The 18,531-nt window shown below is 39.7% G+C and overlaps 1 protein-coding gene across 1 annotated transcript in view; it reads right to left on the bottom strand.

Annotated features, from left to right (window-relative positions):
* Window positions 1-18,531, bottom strand: part of tnfrsf21 (tumor necrosis factor receptor superfamily, member 21) — a 62,522-nt gene that overhangs the window by 15,199 nt on the left and 28,792 nt on the right. The window contains exon 4 of the mRNA XM_022206710.2: window positions 4,733-4,998. Coding sequence (XP_022062402.2) covers window positions 4,733-4,998 — 266 coding nt within the window. The remainder of the gene's footprint in view (window positions 1-4,732; window positions 4,999-18,531) is intronic.

The following is an 18,531-nucleotide window of genomic DNA, read 5'->3' on the forward strand; positions in this document are numbered from 1 at the left end:
ACATGATGCATTCATTAACTCTGCACAGGAGACTTATCGAAATGAAACAGCATGGTTGCCCTTTAATCACTTATTTGTACATACTGACGCCAGGGCCAGAGAAGCAGGCAGGCACAGCGGTATCTCTATTAAACATTAATTTAAAACATGAATTAAACATATATTTTTGAGTTTACAGAACTTTAATCATGAGCTATGTTGTTTGTAGATCGAAAATAGTACTTGTCAACTTCTGGTTAATGATTTAGAACATATATTGCAGCATTTACAGAACAAAATGGAGCATATTTTTAGACTTGTATCAGTATCACTGTGGTGAGTACGCCTATTTAAAGGCCTATTTTAGCTCTGGCTCTCTGCTATGCAAACTCACTTCTTCAGAGGAGGCTTCACTGTGAGGGGGAACAGACATGAGAGAGGGGAGGAAGAGAATCACAACAGTCTTCTGTCTGGTTTCAGTTCTCATGCGGCAGCAAAGATAAAAATAGAAACATCCATCAAACAGCTGATGCTCAGTTTTTTCCAGTGGGAATGCCATTGATACTGTGACGAGGCAACGTCAAATGTCATACATTGCTGTTATGTAAAAGATGTATTGACATGCTTCCTACTAGAGTCACACTGACCTGCTGTGAAATGAAGAACATGCTGTTCACAGACTGATTCTGACACGTATAATCCTTGCATATGCTACACATATATTGTACATCCTGCAAACATTTTTTCTTGATTTCTTTTCCATGCCTTTTTTTTTATTACCTCCACACAGCTTTTTCCTGCATTGAAGCTTCTGGTTACAACAAGAGCAGAGCTGAAATCTCATTTTGTTCAATCAGTGTGAATCATGGTCGACATTGTATTTCTTGTCCTCCACAAGAAGCACGAGGAAAAGAAACACTTGGCAAGACAGAAAAGCCTTCAGAAAACATACTCGACTTTTGTGTAAGGTTGTGTAATGTCTTCTTTATAGGGCAATAAAGCTTAACTGATACCGCAATCAAAAGGATTTGAAGGGCAAGTGCAAAACAAAGCCCGGATCCTACTTGGTATCACTGCAGCGACAAGGAGAAGAAATATCAGGAACATCACTGAGGCAACAGAAAGATCCAGATAGCTGTGGATTTCAGACAGAAGACCCCTGGGGAGAGGTAACAGCTTCCTGATCAATGACGGATGGGTCACCTGGGAGACGATATCAGATGTTGGAAGACCCAAATGACCCCAGGAAACATCACTCACAATGTTCTCAGGTGCATATACAGGTGTAATTTCACAAACCATCTACCTTTGCCTGTTGGTTTTTCATTAGGTTTGTTAGCAAAAACAAAAAAAAAAAAAAAAAAGGCAGCATGCACATGGATAAAAGTACACAGATACAGATTTGATTGAAAAGCACAGGCATCAACGTGCTGCTGGTGCAACAGTTTTGAATTCTGCTGCAGGAACTTGCCTCCAGATTCGGATGTGATCAGTCCAATCTTCTTCTTTTCCTTTCGGCTTTTCCCTTCGCCACAGCGAATCGATTGCCTCCATCTCACCCTGTCTTCTGCATCCTCTCCTCTCATGTGATCAGTCCAATAAATGACCTTTAATCAGAGCACATCATTCCCATACGTATCTGCCAACAGGGACCTCCTGTAGCTGCCAGTATGCTAAGCAGACACACTTTGTTGGAAATCACTTGTGGTCATGTGAAAAAGTGCATGTAAAATCTCTACCAGAGTGGACAAAATGGTGCTTCATCACTTATGGTAGCGACAGTGTCATGTACCAGGGCTTAGGGAAGCAGTATAAAACCAATTGTTTTTGGTGTAATAAAGTCATTTATTGCTTAGTAGCATAACTAAGAGACCAATTAGGGAATACGGCAAAGAATAACAGGGCCTCAGGGTGTTGCTAAATCAATTTAAGTAGTAAAATCAAAAGGCAGTGGACAGTGTTCCAACCTGCTAAGCAACCTTGAAAAGGAAGCAAAAGAAAACGACTTAACTCCCAACTCAAGCTGAACAACATGGGCAGCAGCATCCCTGTTCCTAGTATCAGGTCAGGAATCAATAGAAGTTTGTGCGAAATTAGTTTTCCTAAACTTTATCAAACACAGAGTGAAAGACAGGAAACTAAAGCAAAAGTCAGAACAGGATCTACAGTAAGTCAGAAAATTAAACTAAATATATGGTCCAAGAGGAGACTCAATCTTGAGTCTAAGCAGGTCTGAATTAAGACTAAAGAGAGACTTTTGTTCCTCTATGTAAATGCTAAATCACAACTTCCCCACCATTAAATGGGGTGAAAACAGAGCACCGATCATGGTCTTGGTTTTTATATCTATTTTCTGTTGTATTTTGTAATTCCCAGTCCATGTGTGTCTCTTGTTGTTATACTTCCTTCCTTTGACTGTTTCCTTCCTCTTTTGATTTCTCTGATATGTTTCACTTGTGTCTTGTCTCCCTGTTCAGTTTACGGTGTATAAATAGCTAGTCTTGTCAGTCCCTTGTGTCGTGCCAGTTTGTCCTGTTTGCCCACCTCATGTTGACCTTTTTGATTCTCTGCATGTTTCTGGTTCAGACACTTTTGGATTTCTCTGGATTTGTGATTTCTGATCTTTAATCTGACTTTAACTTTGGATTGTTTTCTGGACTTTCAGCCGTCTTTTGTTTGCTCTCCTGTCATCTTATGTTTTCTCTCCAACCTTTGCAAGTTACTGTTGTTTGAAATGTCTTTTTGCCACTACCAGTCTGTGTTTTTTGCGTATGCACTTGGGTCCTCCTGAGAACATGCCATGGCAGCACCATTAAATTGGCCTACTGAGTCTGCTAGCTGGGGGAGTTGGTTTTTACCTTCCCCTACAGTATATATAGGAATGATAATCCCTACTGATTTGGCTGACATCCAAACTGTTTGGATTTGAAGGCAACTCAGGCAAAAAACATTTCTGCACGTGCCTTGCTTTGTGTGTAACATTAAAAACAGTGCCAGTGTGTAAAACAATGTGCACTAGTTCATGCTGAGGTCTTTCCACTGCCTTTACTTAACACACTGTATTCTGCATAAGATCCTCCCTCACTAAGCAATTTTAATATCTATTATCTTATTCAGCATCAATCCACTAAGGCAGATCGAAAAACATTCGCTGGAGATAATCTGCTGATTATTAAGCACTGAAGAAAGAACCATTTATAACTGGCTGGCACGTCTTTGCTCGAACAAAAGTGTAACTGTGCAGTGATGATCTTGGGAAGGGGGTGAGCAGGACTAATTTGACAGAATTCACTGAAAAGTTAGAGGAACAAGAAATGGGGGAAGTACATGGTGACGAAGGATCCAGTGTGTCCCCAGTGACCCGTGTTTATGGATTCCTGTTTGTGTCCTGAAGAGATTATCAGGCTGCTCACTGGTGGCCTATGAGCAAACTCGGACATGTGAACTACCGTCATGCTGCTGCATGCATGCAACAGGCTGCATCATGTCAATACATGTGAGCAGGGTTGATAGGATGAAGGCGAAACAGAGGAGCAAGATATCAGATTTGCGTTGATGAAACTGCACTGCGCTATAAAAATACCAAGAGGCAGAACCAAGAGAAAGCCGAGGCAGTTAGATTTTTAATTCAGTACTAGACATAGATAAAGGTTCGTGGTTTGTTATCAACTGACAATACTGATCATTAAAATTCATCAACCATTACTTTCAGTTCAGATAATTACCACTATAGTTTTCATATAGAAGATATATTTTCAACTTTTAACATCAAAGAATTGCAAAATAATAATAACAATAATAACAATAATAACAATTGGAAGAAAAAGTTCTGTCAAATATCCAATAAGAGCATATAATTTATTAAATGTGCAAAACATGTTTTTTGTTGCCTTTTCTGTCTGATGAATTCAAGCTTTTATTACCTTAAAATTTGAATGTTAATATAAAGCAAAACAGATTGCATATTTCTCAAGTCACATGTGTGAATCAGGAAAGTTTTTGGTATTAGTATAAATAATTTAAAATAAAGCCTTAATAACTACAGCTTCCAAAAAGCTGGTTTAATGTATTAATGTATTTTATATTTAGGATTTTAACACATTTGAGCACCTACTGTGATGTATATTGCTCTACAAAAGCAAAGAAAAAACAAGACAAATTGACATCCAGTCATGAGGAGATGCATTGACAGTCTCAATGAACAGTGTAACAAATTTATTAACGTCTAAAAAGCTCTCAAGAGCCCACAGCTTATTCCCTGCTGGGCACTTTGGCCTCCCCTCAGTCTGTCATGTCTTGTTTAGTTCGTCTTCACACATTCATTCTGGCCTCAACCAAAAAGAAATCTGGTCCAAAGTCATGCCATTTCCTCGCTTATCCGACAAGCACTTTTCTAAAACTGCACAGTACCAAGAAGAAGCTGCAGCACCGAGAGCAATTACTGTTTTAACATCAAGTCATCCTCTCAAAGCAACGTGTTGCTTTAATGTGAGGAATGATGCTGAACCGCAGGGACTGTCTTGAGAGGGGCACACCAGAAAGCCTTCCACCCAGATTAGATATCAGTCTGAGAGACACGCAGAGAACAGAGTGTTCTACAGCATGTGCCAGAGATGTTGACAGAGCGGCTGATGGAAAAGATGTGAAGAGGCAAAGGGGGCAGATATTTTCCAGCTGAGTACATCTGACAAACTCATTTAAAACAGGACACGCCGGTACTAGAATGCCTTGCTCACACATGAGTGTAACTTACCTGTGGGTTGTCCTCCATGACACAGCGGATCTTCTCCACCACGTCAATGCGCCTCTGACGGTGCAGAGCGTTGATCAGTTTGGCCAGGTTGGCGTCGCTGTCCCGGATGGTCCAGTGCTGCAGCGCGGCGTAGGCCCGCTCGTGATCGGACGAGTAGCCGTTGGAGAAGGCAGCCACCTCCCGCTCCGTGGCATTGGCCAGAGACTGATAGATATCGATCCACTGGGTGCCCACATGGGCTGCAACCAGCTTCAGGATGTCCACCCCTGAACATAGAGAGAAAGAAATAAAGTTGCTTTACCACCAATCAGTCATCCAACATCAAAAATAAAAAAAAGACACTCAGATAATTGCTAAATTTCTTCTTAATTGAATAAAGTCAGTAGCTGTGCCAAGAAACAGGATGCAACAACAAACCATTATTACGTCCCTCACAGTATGTTTAGTGTAGAACAATCTTTTCTGTCCTTGACAAAGATTATCCATACCGTGTGTATTATTGTCTGGTATATCTGTTTTTCTATAGTTTTATCTTTAGTTTCAGTTTATTGTTTAATCGCCCAGTCCACTGATTTATTGTTTTGGTTCACTCAAACATCTTTTCATGTTTTTGTGAGGCAGACATCTATTTTCGGAGAAAATGGACAAAAAAGCCACTGTACACTACCTGCTCAGCAGCCTACAGCAGGCAGATACAGAGACTTTTAAAGACAGACACCATTAGCTAAGGAGATAGTGTAGCATCTGGCAGCTAAAGAGCCTAATAGGTACCAGAGAGCACAGTGGAGACCAAAAGCAAAGCTAAAGCAGAGTGATTATTGGACTTATCTTTTCCAGCTGACCAAAAAAATGCAAAAAGAATAATACAAATAAAAAATCAGCTGCAGGTTTGTTTTGTTTGCTGTTTTTATGAGATGATCCAATTAGTTCTGATTCAGTCCTGAACAGCGAGCAACAAAGCCATGCACATGCAACAGGCACATCAGGCCCTGTGTTAAACATGTTTTGTGACCACATGCAGGTTGTGATTTTTCCTCGGATCTACAGAAGCAGTTCTGTGTCGAAGTGTGAAACCCAACCTCTATATCGAGGATCATCACTGGTGACAAGAGTTGGGTCTATAGTGATGAACCAGAGAACAAACAGCAGCCTTCCAGATGGAAGAAACCACAATCTCCAAAGCTGAAGAAGATACGTCAAGTCAGGAGCACACCAAACGCTTGCTTATCATTTTCTTTAGATTCTGCATCGTAAGTTTGTCCTCCGGGGTCAGACTGTCAACATCAAGTTTTACTAAAATGCTATAAGGTGTCCGAGGAAGAACATTTGCCCTAAATGACCTCAACTGTGGTGTGACGGTAGGTGGGTGCTCCATCATGTCAACAATTGTCACTTGCCCTTCCCCTACCTTTCTATGTTGTATCATTGTTTATTTTTATGCCTCAATGTGATTCTAAAGTTAAAGTTACTTCTGCCATAAGGTCGACACATATATCAGAAAGCAAACTTCCAGTCAGTGTAGAGAAAAATGCATTCTCAGCATTAACACATTCCCAGAACTAGTGGTTCCATACTGCAAACTACATGGTACCCATTCCATGTATTAACTACAGGGTCTCTTATGGGAGCATCAAGTTCCCCACAGGACCAACCTACAGAAAAGAGAACAAGCCCATCCAAGTCAACACAAGCAATTCAGTGCTGAGTTCATACCAAAATTCAGAACTTGACAGTACTATTATTGCTTGTCTATCTATAGTTACTGGCAATGATGAACAATGACAAAACTACTGGAATAATGGTGAAAGGTGCAGGTGTAGCAACTTGCACTGGATAGTCACTGACAACTTTTAGACAACATAGATAGGTAGTCACAAAGCATTTCAAATGATGTCCTGGGAATACTTCCTGTCATGAGGACAGTGTCTTTAAAACAACTTGAAGAATCCACTCAGTTCACCGGATCCACCTCTTAGCTGACACCTCAGCTTTCTACATGCACACAGGGGGTGGTACAAGAGGCAGCAAGTCATCCCATCGGCCTCAGATCGTTAACATGCAGACACACCACCTGCTGTGTGGTTGGAAGTAGGGAAACACACGGAGTCGCTAATCTTAAGGATTGACAGCTGTTGATCCGCTGCTGCTGAGGCAGGAAAAGACTGATTCTGAAAAGCCTATGTGGTTGCACCAAACATGCCAGTGTCAGTCTAGTTCCAATCAATCACAAAGAGGAAGGGGCGTGTTTTTCACTTGCCGGATCTCAAAAACACTCCAAGCTAAATTGAATTTCCAAATGTTGGAGCTCCCCACTGCTAAAGCATGCTTTATAACCATGGTTCAATGGCTTGTTTGCTTTGTTTAACTGAGTTCACACCACCAACTTTCAAGGAAAACCAGGGCCTGTAAACAGAAGTCACATGGACTCACAAGTGTCATGTTGTGTAAGCCGTAAAGGAGGTCAAAGTTTTTATGGGGAGTGGTCAAAACAAATACTTTACTGGTGCTATGCATGATGAATTTATGGACCTGTCCACACCTGTTATTTATGCGGTGCTCATACCAGCTAAGTGGAAGTAGGTATCTGGTAAAGCTCATGAGGACACACAGAACAAAAAAAATATTTGTTTTGCCCTTTCAGATCTTTGTTCTGGATCGCAAACAATTTCGTACATTTCTTTTTACATAACTACCTTTTTGGTGGTCTGTTTACTTTTAACAACACGGGCAGATTGGGTTAAAAAGTTTGAAAGCAAACAAGAAGCACAGGAGTCTAAACACACTGTTTTTATTGTCCGCAATGTCAGTGTGCAAGTTCTACTTCCTACTTGCCAATACAGTCTTATACACCTATCAGTCACAACATTATGACCACTGCCAGGTGAAGTAAGAAAACATCTTGCTATAATGCAATGTTCTGCTGGGAAACCTTGAGTCCTGACATTTATATAAATGTCTGACATGTAACACCCACCTAAAAAATGCAGGTCAAGCAATACCTCAACCCCCCACCCCCCACGGCAGCTGCAGTCCTTGATGCCACTTGCCACCCTCAGGAGGGCAATGCACTCCGATGCACCTCAAAAACTGATCAGCAGTTGCCCAGGGAACACGACAGAGCTAAGCTACTTACTTGAGCTCCACACTTTACAGATCCAAATCTTATTGAGCACCTGTGGGATGTGCCAGGATAAGCCTAATCTAAGCAAGTCCCACCCTGCAACCTACAGGACCAACAAAATTCACTGCCACCATCCCGGTGCCACAGGACATCCCCAGAGGTCCTGTGCTCATGCCCCACTGGGTCAGAGAAGTTTTAGCAGCATAAAGGGGATCAACACAACACTAGGCAGGTGGTCATGATGTTTTGCCTGATTGGTGTACATCTCCTCTGATACTGTCAGGGTTGTAAGAACCACTGTCTGATCTGTACACATGAGGAACCAATAAAACAACACTTATCATTGTGTTTGTATTATTTTCTGAATAATTGATGCTTAATGTTACTGTTGCAGCTAACTTTACAAAGTTATTAGTCCTGGAAAAGTTAGCAGACAGCTTCAGGATCAAGATATTCGTTTGTTGTTATCATAGACTGCAAATAATTTTACCCATTGGTTTGTAAGCTATTGTATCGCAGCTTTGAGTTCGGTATTTGTTTGTTGTCATGATGGTGTTTTGAACCCTCACAAGGTGAGAGAGAATTGGAATTAACCTGAAAATCACAAAGTAGCCCTGTCAGTAAACATGCCCTAGTCTATGGTCTATTTTACTGTAAATGGGCCCATAATTTACAAAATGCTGTATTCAGAAAATCCTAAAGGAATATGTCTGAGTCAGCTCTCTTGATTTAGCTTTTCGAATGAGTTGAGTTACTAAAATATCCAGTGGGTGAAGAAGCTTTTTTTTTTTTTTTGATCCAGTACCAATACAGCAATGTAAAAATAGTCTATTAGATGAGAAAGTCAAGCATGAAAAACCTTAAAAAATGCAAAGGGCTAGTTTGGTCCTGCTCAGTGATTTTTCAACACATGCAGTATTACGTGATTAGACTATTAATAGTGAAGCATTAGTGACTGAGCAGCATGTTACTGTTGTAGCTATTTTGGACTTATTTCTGTGCAGCTTTATATTCATTCAGAGTAAATTGGGAGATTAAATACAGAGGAAAGAAGAAGAAACAAAATTCTGATACACAAATCCTTTTTCCGTTTTTGGACTTTTTCTCCCATCTTTATCAATGCCATTTTAAAAGCTTTATATTGCACGTTGTGTAAAATATTTTCTTTAACAGAAAACGAAGCTGTCAGACAAATGTAGCTGAGTAGAAAATATCACATTTCCTTTGAAATCTAATGGAGTGGAAACATGAAATTGAAATATTAGCGTACAAATACTTCAAAGTTGTACTAAACCACAGCAGTGGAGTAAATATATCCAGTTACTCTCTATTTATGTAAATAACTTCTATATTAGAGAAAAAAAAGCATCTGGTATGAGTTCATATTTCTTTGGACTTTGGTAACATCAGTTTCTGAGTATTTTATTCATATTCATTCTCTTTCTTTGTCTTAACGTGGACTGAAACTGGCCTTTCAGGAGAGATGGGAAAAGCTGTAGTTTCTAGAGAAGTGCACGAGACCAAGACAAATTCTGTTTAGTCAACTAATCTTTAACAACTAGTCACAGCTGCACAAACAGCTGTCAGAGTTGTATCTCTTTACTAGGGCAGGTTGCCATGGAAATATGGCAGATTTTGACTAATGTGCTGTAAGCGTGACCCACTAAATTCCCTCAGATGGCTGCAGGCTTTACATTGCGCTTCACGGTCTCCGTTATGACAAACACGTGGCATTTCTCTCCAGCCATGAATACTGATTTTTCGCCAACAGCTCCCCCATCAAACATCCTGCTGCCTGCTCAGACTCTCTCTGCTCCACTTCCTCCTCGACTGTTATGTGATTTGACAATGACTCGGCTAGAAGCATAAACGCTGACTCATCTGTTTGTGGGGCAAAAACTACAGTAGCTCCCTTGTTTTTTTTTTTGACACAGAAAAGACAGAGCTGATGTGTGAGTGTAGACAGGTTTTAATCCCATGAATGCTTTCATTGCTGCACCTTCCACTGAGCCACACATGCATACGTGAACAATTAGGTCAAGAGACATGTCTTAACACCACAACTTGAATGATTTGTTGTGTTTTCTAAAGATTTTTCAAAAGGCAGCTGACCTTTTTGTTATCTGATTGGATAATCAGTATGTATCTAGATGGATGTGTTGTGGTTCTTCTTATGCTAGACATGTTTAACATGATTAGGCAGACAAAGTTATTGTATTAACCAAAACAAATCAGCAGTAAACAAGACAAGTTGTACTTTGCTTCAACACATGCATCACATTCCTGGATTTAGACATAATTTGATCATTTTAATCACATTTACTATCCGTAAATCTCAGTTGTGATTAAATTTTGTGACTGTTTAGCCCAAAATGACCCATGTATGAAACCATTTGGGTCGAGAGGCCTGACCTAGAAAAAAACATACTTAAAGTGGTAAAAATTCTGTGGAAAAATCAATCAGTTTCAGATGGATTGTGGAATCTGTTTGAATAAGTGAAGTTAATCTACATTATTAATTTGTGTAAAGTTGAACTGAAGATAACTTGGACGGTTAACTTTGTGAGTTTGATCAATAGTAAGACTTAAGACAAGAGCAAGTGTTTGTCAGTTCTGACCTTTGAGGGACCTGCACAGTCTAAAACTAGAAAAGCACTCGGAGAGCGTATACCTCCACCATCCCGTTTGTCTGTCTGTCCGTCTGCGTGTCCGTGTGTGTCTGTCTGTCTGTCTGTTAACAGCATAACTCAAAAAGTCATGGACGGATTTTCACCAAATTTTTACAGGATGTCCAGAAGAGCACGAGTAAGAATCGATTAGATTTTGGAGGTGATCCGAATCACCGTCTGGATCCAGGAATTTTTTGAAGGTCGAAGGACAATTGAGATATGGCCGCCAGGCGGCCAGGCGGGACCTTACTCGTGCTCTTTCGGACATCCTGTAAAAATTTGGTGAAAATCCATCCATGACTTTTTGAGTTATGCTGTTAACAGACAAACAGACACACACACACACAGACAGACAGACGGACAGACAGACAAACAAACTCCGGTGATTACATAACCTCCTGGCGGAGGTAACAAAAGAAACTATTGTAGCTTATCAGCTGTGTTGCACCCATTCACTTGTGTTCAACATTCTTTGCTGGAGTAAAACTGCTCCACTAAATAGCAATGACTTACACACAGTTCTGAGATATCTTTTGTATAAACTGTGTGGACAAAAGCAAGTTAACAAGTTAGTAAAATTTAAAAATAGCATAAAAATAGAATTTTTTCTCCTCCCTTGCTGCTCTCCCTTCAGGTGATCTGACTTGATGTAGTCAGAGCAACTTTTTAGCTGTACAGGGTGACCCAAAAGTTTGGAAACAAAGTTTAACTGCAGTGCCTATTTGAGTTGGGGCTGCATGAATTCACTCTTATTTTACCCATTTTTGTTATAGCATAATAAAATAACTTAAAAGCATAGTATTTGCCGAGTGCAATAACGCGGAAGAAAATTAATAGAACCATAAAGTCAGGTATGCTGGAGCATAACTTCAAAATGCAGGCCATCAGTGTCAGATTTCAAAACTCTTGATGGTAAAGTATCTTTTTTAAACATCCAAAAGTACTATGAGGCAACATTTACTGGCCAGTTTGAGGAACTTTCATAAGCTTGAATGAAGATACATTCCAGAAGATACCAGTGTAACCAGTTGGTAGAAAAGTTCACAACTTTGTATAAGAAACAAACATGAACATGTCGAAATATGTTTGTTTTACACTAATCTGTTACTCTTCTGAATATATCTGTGGTACTGATTTATTGAAATAACATTATATTATTTGGATTATAGACTTTTCATTTGTTTCCAAACTTTTGGGTCACCCTGTACATTTGCTTCTTGTCTTTAGAGATTTGTCTGAGTCAACTTAACTCTGAGTGATTTTTTCATTGTCATATTTTTCTATTCTTTAAAAATGGAAAGAATTGTTGGATTTTTTTCACAGTTCCTGAACTATTCATCTGCGACATACCTTTTCTTAGTATAATTTAAATCTAAAACTTAAAGGTATTTAAAGTTAAATCTAAGCTGTGAAACTATATCTCATCAAAAATATTTTATTCTACATGTCTCATTTAAAACTTTGTCAAAAATATACTGATCGCATTAACCAGATTCTGTAAAAATCAAAAATAATCTGCGCTCCTTGTGTCCACTGAGAAGATAGTAGTGACTCAGCTGAAACTACTTCCACTGTCCATATTTTCTTTTAGTAGAATTTATATCTAATCATAATTTGACACTGATAGATGTAGAGAATAATCTTGATTTTAACTTTAAAAAACATTTTTTTAAACTATATAGTCTGACACATTTCACTCCTCTACAATACTGAACTTGTCATCTAAAAATGATCACATTGCCTGAAAATTGACCAGATTACAATGAGTCTACTGATAGAAATATCTGAGGATTATCACACTTCACATTGTCTTTAATCTCCTGATTTTTTTTATTCTTTAAAGCCTAATTTTTCCCTCTTAAGCTTCTCGTACTACAGTGATGTTACTATCAGAGCATCAATGCAGGGTAAATTCCTCCACTTTTGATAAGCCCCAGGTTGATCCCTGATTAAAGTCTGCTGTAGCAAAACATGCTAAGTGCATAAATCCAGGATGATTCAGCAAGACTGGAGCAGAGGGATTAAATGGATGCGAGCCAGAGACAGCGAGTCATGGCTTGACACATATATGCTCACATTCACATGTCTATAAATGTATACGCACACAGAGAAATGCAAGCCTGCACTGCCCAGGAGGGAAGACATGTGAAGCCTGCACACATGCTTATGAAGAAATCCTGACTGACCTCAAAGGACACATGTGCAACCCCTCAAGATATCATTTCTATGACTGATATCCTCACCAGTACCTAGACTGCATGAGTTTAACCCGAGTTTTGAATTTAAAGTAACCCTAACATTAACCCTTATCTGAAAACCCAACACAAAACCCAAACCACTGTTTGAAAATGACCCCATAAGCAGCCGAAAACCAGCTTCACCCGACCTCATTTTCTAAAATGTCCATCGCCAAATGGCTTAAAGCTCAAAAGTGAAACAGATCACACACATGTCCACACACACACACATATATATACAGTTGTACAGCCATTCCCCTGCTCCTGTCCAACACTAATAAACTGGGTTGAATCCTACAGGAACCCAGAGGACCTTGCGTGCCGGCCTTCTGGGGCCGAAAGCCTGTCGACTCTCATCCACATCGCTGGACATAACGCCCAGCAACAGAAGAGAAATCCCTCTGCTCTGCACACCACACTGCCACAGCGAGCTGCGCTCACTCAAATGACCTATATAAGTCTCGTGATGATTCGGTGTAGATGCTGCAGATGTGTTCATGTGTTTGTGTGAGGAAGTGGCAGGATCCAGTGTGGGTGTTAGTGTTGTCCCGCCACTGTATGTTGACTTCTAAACTGTCATGTAAAGTCAGATGCACCTGTCCGAAGGATTCAAGCTGTGATGTATCTCCAAGGAGCTTCACTAGAGTCATGTGTGACAGAACTTAATGAGGCAGTTTTGTTTAAATTTGCTCCATTGCAAACTGATACAAACATTTAATATCCTATTCTAGACACAGTGTGTGTAAAAAATTACTCATTTTGTTTGTAAGTGCAGGTGATACTGATTTCTTTGCTGCTACACTACGTAGTTTTCACTGGCTTATTAAAACTATATGGAATTCTTCTTTGAGCAACACAAAGTACAAGGAAGGAGCTATTTTGGCAACTTTTGTTGCAAAGTAATCTTTAAAAATTTCTGGTACTCTGACCTCTGGGTGAAAATTTTTCATTAGTAAGATTCCTTTAATGAAAAAACAGCTTCTCAGTGGATAATTTGTGCATGTTTTTCTTCCTTTTATGTGCATTCTGACTTTTAATGCTGTAACTGATTGTAACTTATTCAATGTTCTGCTTCTTTGGCACTCTGCTGCATATGAACAGTTAACATGCAGACTGGCAAACCGGATCATTAGGGTTTAGCTGCATAAATATACAAATATATGTAATCAAGTGTAATATTTATAATTTGAGCTAGTGATTAAATTTTCAAACAAGGGATGAGCAATACAGCTAAAAAGTCAAGGTATGCAGGTAATAATGTTAACAACAAGGAAAAGCACACAAATAAATACATTTACACATAGAAATAAAAATTGATTCAAATGAAAGACCTCTTTTTCATGTGTAAGTAATAACCAGAGAGTGATTTTGGTTAAGGTTTGGAGTAGCAGCAATGGTCAGATATCATCAAATGGAAATCACGCATTGGCCTCACCATTCAGTCTCAAGTGTCCCAACCCTCCACATCCCTGGGTGTTATTTGATAATGGAATCCAAAAGCTCTGGGACTTAAATTGAGTAGTGATTCATCAGTGAATCCATTATCCAATCATACTGCTCACAAGTTAAGCTGAGTATCTGGGATTATTAGGAAGTATCATAGGGTTCAGATGTAGTATGAAGTGGGGTGTGTGGGTGGGATATCCAACCACCCATACTTCTATGAAACCAAACCACGCAAACCAAACCAGTTTCATTCTTCTTCATCATGTCGTCCAGCTCTTCCTGAAAGACTGAGATTCATTGGTTGTTCTGAGTTTTCACTGAGGAGGTTTCTTCCAGTTTGATGTACACATAAAATCTCTAAACAGAGATATCCGAATCTGATACTAGAACTATTTTAATCTGCTGACTTTGAAGCAAAAGGAATACTATTGTACCCCTTCGAGATGTTTGAGGTCCTTACCCTATCCAAGGGATTCTCTGAGTCATAGGCCTGCAAAAAAAGCTTACTTCATTTGCTTGTCTGCACAGTTGCATTCTTCAGTAATTACAATAAAGTCATGACCACAGATGAGTGCTCCAATGTACTTCAGTCTGACTGGGAAATTGAGGGCATCTTAACCTTACACATTAACAAAACCCCAGGAACTGATTTCCTTGGAGCGGTGACTCACTTCACTGTAGCTACTAAATTTTAAACTCTGTTGGTAACATTGCTAATGCAGCAAGCTCTCAGTCACAAAAATTTGGTTATACATACATCAACCAGCCACCACAATGAAATCACCTGCACTAATATTGTCCCCTTCAGCTGTGACCTATTGGGGCATGAACATGGGGCTCTAGGGGTGTCCAGTGGATCCTTTGTAGCCTCCGGTGGATACTGTGGATGCTTAATCGGACGGAGATCTGGGAAGTGTGGAGGTCAGGTCAAAACCTCGTGTTCCTCAACCTGTCCCTGAGTGGTATTTGTGGAGGGGTGGGTGGTGCTGTCGCCAAGTGGGGGAGAACTTAGAGCAATGTGGAACAATGTTTAGGTGTCAAAGTAACACCCAGAATGCCAGGACTGAAGGTTAACATAACAGCAGACTATTGCATTGTGACGAGATGATCCGTGTTATACTCTTTATCTGTTAGGGGTTTTGATGTTGTGACAGATCAGTATATGTTGACCTGAAGAAGGCTTTAAACAAATTGAGCATTGTGAAACAATTAGGACCTGAATGCTATGGCAATGACAATTATGAAATTTCAACATTTGGCTCATGAGTCTTTAAGTAAAGCAAAAGTGTCCAACATATCATATAAATGAATAGAATTGGGGCTTAACTTCTCAGCAACAGATACTGAGAAACATCCACCATAGTGGCGGAACATCATTTAGAATATAAAATTGACCATTTGTTGACACTCAGAAAAGAATTGGTGAAGTAAAGGGGGAAAACAGCTGGACCCAACAGGTGGTCTCACCTCTATTATTGTGTGTATCATGATGTGAAGCAGGGTGCTGTGTGCGTCAGCGTCTTTACAAATACCATTCTGTTGAATTAATCACATCACATAGTCCTCTCACGTTCTATCCAGTTTAAGAACACACAAAGTTAAATTGGTGAAACGTGTTTTCGGCTGTGTGGGAGCTCAACAGGCGCTGTATACCTCCAACTAGGCAACAACCCCCTCAAACTTTGCTCTTCACAATCAATCCCAGGCTGAATGGAGAGCTGGCTACCCTGGCCCACCCTGATCCTGCACAGAGCATTATATTCTAACACTTGGCTCCCTGCTGGGCTTGAATGTGGAACTTGGCATTATTAACGGTGTGGATGTTTAACGAGGGAGGACGGTGGGCAGGTAGAATGTTGTTTTCCTTCATGTTTTCCTCAACAGTCTGCATCTTACTTTGGAAATATATGTTGTAAATAATATGGCTGGTGACCACAACAAGCACAATCTGCCTCGATGTGATGTTCTGTTGCAGTTCCATAATGGTGTTTTTCCATGCCTATCACCATTTACTGCAGAATGAATTCACTCTATAATGCTGCTGAACACTTTCCAAAGTATACCATAAGGTTTTTGATTGCAGTAGTACTCTTTAGACCACCAGCAGTTTTCATTTGTTTCACTGAGGTGAGAAAATCATCTCATTTTGTTGCTTTATTTACAGGTTTTTGTGTTGAAAAGTTATTTTGTGCAACAAAGCTGACTAAATATTTGATGCATGTCGTTAGACATCAGACCCACCATTCAAAATACTTATAGTTCTTTGAATAATTTACTCACCTTTTGTGGCGAATTTGATAAATCTCGTTCATCGGGTTACTTTGTCTTTTTCCTGAGACTTATGACCAAAATGTGCCCACAGGGATGCTGTTGTGTTAGACATCCATGACATTATTGTGAATAGATATATTGTCAATTCAGTCATCAACTATTACAAACTAGAAAAGCACTCAGAGAGTGCAGACCTCTGCCAAGGATAGAGAGGAAAACAGGAAACCCATGCAGTAAAGGATCATGAGCTAGAATTGAATCTGCGTCTCTGACACAGTTCTGTTTACAAATCACCTTCTTAACCAGTTGAGCTATCTGGACATTTTGCTCTTATTTGTTGGACGACATACTAACCTATGATGTTTTTGTCATATTTTGGACCACATAGTAAAACATACTAAAAAATTCAAAGTGATCCAGAATCCAGGATCCTTTCAGGATTGCCACCAAAATTAAATCAGCTCTTCCTCTTACCATAGTCTACATCCCCTCAAAATTTTATCTGAATCTGCCCGGGCGTTTTTGAGTTATCTTGCTAACAGACAGACAGACAGACATACAAATGCCGGGTGTCACATAACCTCCTTGGCGGAGGTAATTAAGCACCTTGAGATAAAAAGTTAGAGCTGTTGAACTACAGCAGAAGAAGGGGGCACAAATGGAAAAAAAAAAACTATGTGGAAATCGCGAGTAAAGTACTGCATAGCCTTATTAGTTCAGCAGTTTCTATAAAAGCAAACAGAAACTAGTTCAGCAAGTAAGAATTACTTTCACTGCTAATTAATGTGTTGAACATTTCTTAATTAACTGATCAATTAAAATATCAGTAAAAGGTTAAAAATTGTCAATTAATGTTATGCCAAAGCCAGACAGAAGAAGAAGGTGGAATTGGAGAATTTTTACCTTTATTTAAGAATTGCTCGATTATCAAAATCATGGTGCATAAATTTAATAGTAAACAACCCACTGATTTATCATTACAGCTCTAAAGGGAATTAGTGGGCTGAACTGCAGGCAGTGTAAGCAAGTAGTCGTTGAAAGACCATCAAAAATGTGAAACTTCTCTCTGAATTCACAGATTCTGACTGATAAATTGTGGCATCCCCCCTTTTAAAACGATAACATACTTTTCTTTCTAAAGGTTAAGCAAAATGATCAGTCATGTCAAATAACTGAGAACAGGCCACTATGTAATAACTGTGACAGGCTTGTGCAACACAATACTATGTCACCGTTATGTCGCATTCACAAATCCGATACATAGAAGCTAACATTCCTGATCAATTACTCAAGAACTTCACAGTTAAAATAGCTGCAGGGATGATAACTTGCAAAATCCTCTCTGTGAATAGGAGCAATTGCTGTGTACAGTGTTGTCATCAATCTACCATTTTAAAGGTTGTTTTAGACATTGCTGGACGATCCGATGTACCGTTTTTGTGGCATACTATGCTCTTTATGGGCCTTTGTATGTCTCCAACAAAGTTAAATAAGATGACATGAAGAACATGAAACTACCATAGCATATTAACAGCTACAATAAGTTGCAAAGCTGCAGCATTGTTTGTCTTGAGGACGACAAAATTTAGGGCAAATGTGGAATAAACAGGAAGGTCAGCTTACTGGGTCAAGCTCACCCTTATAAAACATTGTTGTGATTCCCTTTAATTTACTTTAACTGCTGCACCCTCGTTTCATATAAACAAACAAGGTTTTCAGATCCTGTGCAATACAAATCTGGCCCGTGGCCCTGGAAAGCCCCATTGAGACCCGCTGTAAAGGAGTAGCAGTTTTCACTACTTCCTGGCCGGGTCTGAGCAAATGCCAAGCGCTGCATGTGTGTGATCTGTGCTTTGACGTTTCCCTTTCTTTTTTCCTTTATTGCCTGAGTGCTTTAACTGCCCTAGTAAAGGGGCATTACAACCTTCAAGGGGAGCCAGCCACGCACCTTGGAAGGATTAAGAAGCTGTTTTGTTTTATGTTCCAGAGTAAATAGCAGTGTAAAAGGGCTGCTTGGGTTGCATGTGCATACATACATCTCCACATAAATGCATA

The sequence above is a fragment of the Acanthochromis polyacanthus genome, chromosome 16 (assembly GCF_021347895.1).
Source record: "Acanthochromis polyacanthus isolate Apoly-LR-REF ecotype Palm Island chromosome 16, KAUST_Apoly_ChrSc, whole genome shotgun sequence".
In the NCBI taxonomy this organism is placed as follows: Eukaryota; Metazoa; Chordata; class Actinopteri; family Pomacentridae; genus Acanthochromis; species Acanthochromis polyacanthus.